The sequence below is a fragment of the Eriocheir sinensis genome, unplaced genomic scaffold, assembly GCF_024679095.1.
Source record: "Eriocheir sinensis breed Jianghai 21 unplaced genomic scaffold, ASM2467909v1 Scaffold750, whole genome shotgun sequence".
In the NCBI taxonomy this organism is placed as follows: Eukaryota; Metazoa; Arthropoda; class Malacostraca; order Decapoda; family Varunidae; genus Eriocheir; species Eriocheir sinensis.
Genome location: NW_026112110.1, coordinates 102501 through 107500, shown reverse-complemented (window position 1 = coordinate 107500; position 5000 = coordinate 102501). Strand labels below are relative to the sequence as shown.

Genomic DNA, 5000 nt, shown 5'->3' with positions numbered 1-5000 from the left:
AAAAATAATGACCCCAGCAGCGTCACGAGTTGCCGGCCCAAGCTCAGGTCAAATAAGGTCACCATACGTCAGCTCAGGTCAGGTTATCCTATATGCCAGGTCACGTCACATTAGGTCATCAGATGTCAGGTCAGAGGTCATCGTTCAGGCCATCTTAGGTCAGGGCAGAGGTCATTTTAGGTCAGAACATTTAAGGTCAGCATCTTAGGTCAGGCCATATGTCTTGTCAGCTCGGGTCATAGTACGTAGGTCATCTCAGGTCAGGTCAGCTAAGGTCATCGAACGCCAGGTCCCAGATTTTCGTAGGTCAAGTCGTATTACGTCCGGCTAGGTCATCGCAGGTCATCGTAGGTCAGGTCAGGTCATCATAGGTCAGGTCAGGTCATCCCAGGTCATCGTAGGTTAGGTTAGGTCATCGTAGGTCAGGTCAGGTCATCCCAGGTCATCGTAGGTCATCCCAGATCATAGTAAGTCATCCCAGGTCAGGTCAGGTCATCACAGGTCATCGTAGGTCAGCTCAGGTCATCCCAGGTCAGGTCAGGTCATCCCAGGTCATCGTAGGTCAGGCCTCAGCGGGGTTCGAACACTGAACAACCTTCTATTGGTGTTTTTCAGCCAGGGGCGGCGAGTAGCGTGTGTTCGTGTGTGTGTGTAAGTCTGGTTTGATTTTTTTTATTTGATTATATTAACCTTTTGACCTCGTTATTATTATTATCATTATTATTAACACTATTATTATTATTATTATTATCATTATTATTTTGTTATTATTATTATTATTATTTGTTTTTTCTCGTCTTTTTTGCGTCAAGTTCTTCGTCTTTTTCTCCTCTTTTTTCCTCTTTTTTTCTATGCCTGCCACTTTTTCCTCATATTTTTCCCCCTTTTTCCTCCCTCCCTCCCTCCCTCCCTCCCCCTCCCCCCTCCTCCCCCCTTTCCCCTTTCCCCCATAAGAAGAAAAAAATAACACGCATGATGGTATTATTATTATTATTATTATTATTATTATTATTATTATTATTATTATTATTATTATTATTTTGTTTTTGTTTTTGTATTGACCAATTTTACCCCCTCCCCCTCCCCCCCTTCTCCCCACAAAAATAAATAAATAACACATGAAAATTATTATTATTATTATTATTATTATTATTATTATTATTATTATTATTATTATTAGTTTTATTATTTCCATTATTTAAGTTAACTCCATTTATCTCCTCTCTTTTTTCTCTCTCTTTCTCTTTTTTCCTTAATTTCTTTTCCTATTATCATTTTTTTCATTTTTTTTTCCATTTTTGTTTTCGTTTTATTTTTTTATTTTTTTGGTTTTTATTCGAATGTATGGAGATGAAGTCAGTCTGCTCCCCCCCCCCTCGCCCCCGCCCCCTCCCCCTGCCCCCAGATAGCTCCCCCCTCCCCCCCTCCCCACCCACTCCCCATTTGCTCCAGTATATATATATATGATTGTATAAGCATGTTTTTAATACACACACACACACACACACACACACACACACATACAGAAACATTTACACACACACACACACACACACACACACACACACACACACACACACACACACACACAAAGACACTTGCATGCGGTTAGTCCTAAATATTTATACAAACATGCACGCAATATGAAGCTAACCAACCCACACACACACACACACACACGCACACACACACGTACACAAACAAACACACAAACAAACAAACACCAGAATGTGATATGACAGTAACTTTTTATTATTATTATTACTATCATTATTATTACCATTATTATTCTATTAGTAAAGTTTTTTTTAATTAGTACATTTCCAAGTAATTTTTTCTCGTATTTCTCCACTAATTATCTCGTCATTAGAAGTGTTCCGATGCTCATTTGATTGTTGTTGTGTTTGTTTTTTCCTTCATGACACAGACACGGCTTCCACCTCCTCCAGCCTTCCACACGCCGCTGTTTTCTGCCCCGACACACTTTTGGATAACACACACACACACACACACACACACACACACACACACACACACACACACACACACACACACACACTTTTGGCCACTCACAAACTATCAACTGTCTCGGCTTTTTGTCTTTGCTTACACACACACACACACACACACACACACACACACACACACACACACACACACACACACACACACTTTTGGCACCCATCAACTCTCTCGGCTTTTTGTCCTTGCTTACACACACACACACACACACACACACACACACACACACACACACACACACACACTTTTGGTCTTTTTTATCTGATAGGTTTTTTCACATGCTAACTAACAAATGTCTCACTCTCTAACTGCATGCCTATCTACCTATCACTATATGTATCTATCTATCTATCTATCTATATGTAGATAGATAGATAGATAGATAGCTGTTTCTATGTTCCTTCCTCCCTTTTCTTAACATGAATCTTTTTCTGATAGTTTTCCACACAAACACAGACAAACACACACACACTTCCCCCCTCTCTCTATCACCCTGCCCCTCCCCTGCCCCACGCTCCCTTCCTCCCCCACCCTCTCCCTCCCACCCCCCACTCCCTCACCGCCCCCACTCACCCCGCCTCTCCCCCTCCAGCCAATCAAAAGCCTCTCACCTTCGACGATGTGTACAACCAATCGTCGCCCACCAACTGCACCGTTTACTGTGGGGGCATCACCAACGGCCTGTCGGAGGAGCTCATGCAGAAGACCTTCGCGCCCTACGGACAGATCCACGAAATTCGCGTCTTCAAAGACAAGGGATACGCGTTCGTGAGGTGAGGAGGGAGGGGGAAGGGAGGGGGAAGGGAAAGAGGGGTTAGGAAGGTGAGGGGAGGAGGAAGGGAGATAGGGTAAGGGAAAGAGGGGTGAGGGAGAGAGGGAAGAAGTAAGGGAGGAAGGGAGTAGAGAAATGAGGGAGAGAAGAATAAAGGGGAATAAGAAAGGAAGGGAGAGAATAGAGGAATAAGGGAGGAAGGGAGGAGGAATGAAGGGAGACAAAAAATAGGGCGAAGGGAGGGAAATTAAAGGTAAGGAAGGAAATTAGAAGAGGGAAAAGGATTGAATAAAGGGTTCAGGAGAGAAAGGTGTTAATAAGGGCCTTAAGGGTTGAGGAAGAGGTTCAGAAAGGGGAAAAGGGTCGGATAAAGGGTTCAAGGGAGGAAGGTGTTAATAAGGGCTTCAAGGGGGGAGGAAGAGATTCAGAAAGGGGAAAAGGGTTGGATAAAGGGTTCAGGAGAGGAAGGGGTTAATAAGGCCTTCAAGGGGGGAAGAGGAGGTTCAAAAAGTGGAAAAGGGTTGGATAAAAGGATTCAAGAAAGGAAAAGGGGTTTGAAAATGGTAGGAGAGAGTACAGTGAAATTTTTAAGCGGGAGAAGTCTACGGTCACGGCTTGCCAGATTTCACTTACTCCTACCACCACCACCAATACTACTACTACTACTACTACTACTACTGCTACTATTACCACTACAGCCCTAATACTACATTCTACCCCCCCTAACAGGTTCTCCACCAAAGAATCCGCCACCCACGCCATCGTCTCCATTCACAACTCAGAGATCAACGGCCAGCCTGTCAAGTGTTCCTGGGGCAAGGAATCTGGTGACCCCAACAACACGCCCGTCACTACGCAGGTCATGGTGAGGTCATGCGCTTGTGTTGAGGGGAGGGGGGGCGGAGGGGGGAGGGGGGGGAGTGATGGGAATGGCTGGGAGGAAGGGAAAGAGGGAGAAATGAGATGAGAATAAAATGAAATGGAAAAATGAAGGAAGGATTTGTAAGGAAGGGAAGGAAAGGAAGGGAAAGGTCATAGTAAGGTCACCCGCTTGTGTTGAGGGGGGGGGAAGGGGGAGGGGATGGGAATGGGGTGGAAAAGGGAAGGGAAGGGAAAGGAGATGAGAAGGGAAAGGTGATTGTGTTGAAATGAGTTGTAGGAAAAGGAAGGGAAGGAAAAGGAAGGGATGGGATAGGATGGAAAGGGAAGGGAAGGAATGGGATAGGATGGAAAGGGAAGGGAAGGGATGGGATAGGATGGAAAGGGAAGGGAAGAGATGGGATGGGAAGGGAAGGAAAGGGATGGGATTGGATTGGAAGGGAAGGGATGAGAAAAGAAGAGAAAGGGAAGGAAGGGAAAGGAAAGGAAGGGAAGGATTGGGAAGAGAAAGGAAAGGAAGGGAAAGAAAGGGAAGGGGCATATACTGAATTATTATTATTATTATTATTATTATTATTATTATTATTATTATTATTATTATTATTATTATGTTATTATTCGTCATTTTCTTTCATTCTCTCTCTCTCTCTCTCTCTCTCTCTCTCTCTCTCTCTCTCTCTCTCTCTCTCTCTAACGCCTGGCAGAGCAAAGGAGAAAGAAAAAAGAAAAAGAACTTCATAAAACATTTTCTCATAATTTCTTTCTTTTTTTTCTTTTTTTTCTTTGACCAAAAAAATTATAATTCGTGTTTTCAGAGAAGTTAAAAAAAAAAGTTTATTGTTTTTTTTCTTCTTTTCTTTTCCTAATTTTCTTCTTTGACTTTCTTTTCTTCATTCTTTTCCTTCTGCTTTTTCTTGTTATTTTTTTTTCCTTTTTATTTATTTATTACCATTTTTTTCTTCGTCTTTTTTCTTCTTTTTTTCTTTATCATTTTTATTCTTTCTTTTTCCTTTTTTATTATTTTCCTTCCTTCTTTTATTTCTTATTTTTATTCTCGTCCTTCGTATCATTTTTATTCATTCTCTTTCTCCTTTTCCTCCTTCCTTCCTTCCTTCCTTCCTTCCTTCCTTCCTTCCTTTCTTTCTTTCTTTCTTTCCTTCCTTCCTTCCTTCCTTTCTTTCTTTCCTTCCTTCCTTTCTTTCTTTCCTTTCTGCCTTCCTTCCTTCCTTCCTTCCTTTCTTCCTTCCTTCCTTCCTTCCTTTCTTCCTTCCTTCCTTTCTTCATTCATTCATCCATTCATTCATTCATTCATTCATTCATTCCATTT

The 5000-nt window shown here is 42.2% G+C and overlaps 1 protein-coding gene across 3 annotated transcripts in view; it reads left to right on the top strand.

Moving 5' to 3' along the window:
• Nucleotides 1-5000, top strand: part of LOC126994222 (cytotoxic granule associated RNA binding protein TIA1-like) — a 71156-nt gene that overhangs the window by 41312 nt on the left and 24844 nt on the right. For all 3 annotated transcript variants that reach the window (XM_050853509.1, XM_050853507.1, XM_050853508.1), the window contains exons 4-5: nucleotides 2615-2795; nucleotides 3524-3659. In XM_050853509.1, the coding sequence (XP_050709466.1) occupies nucleotides 2615-2795; nucleotides 3524-3659 (317 nt within the window). The remainder of the gene's footprint in view (nucleotides 1-2614; nucleotides 2796-3523; nucleotides 3660-5000) is intronic.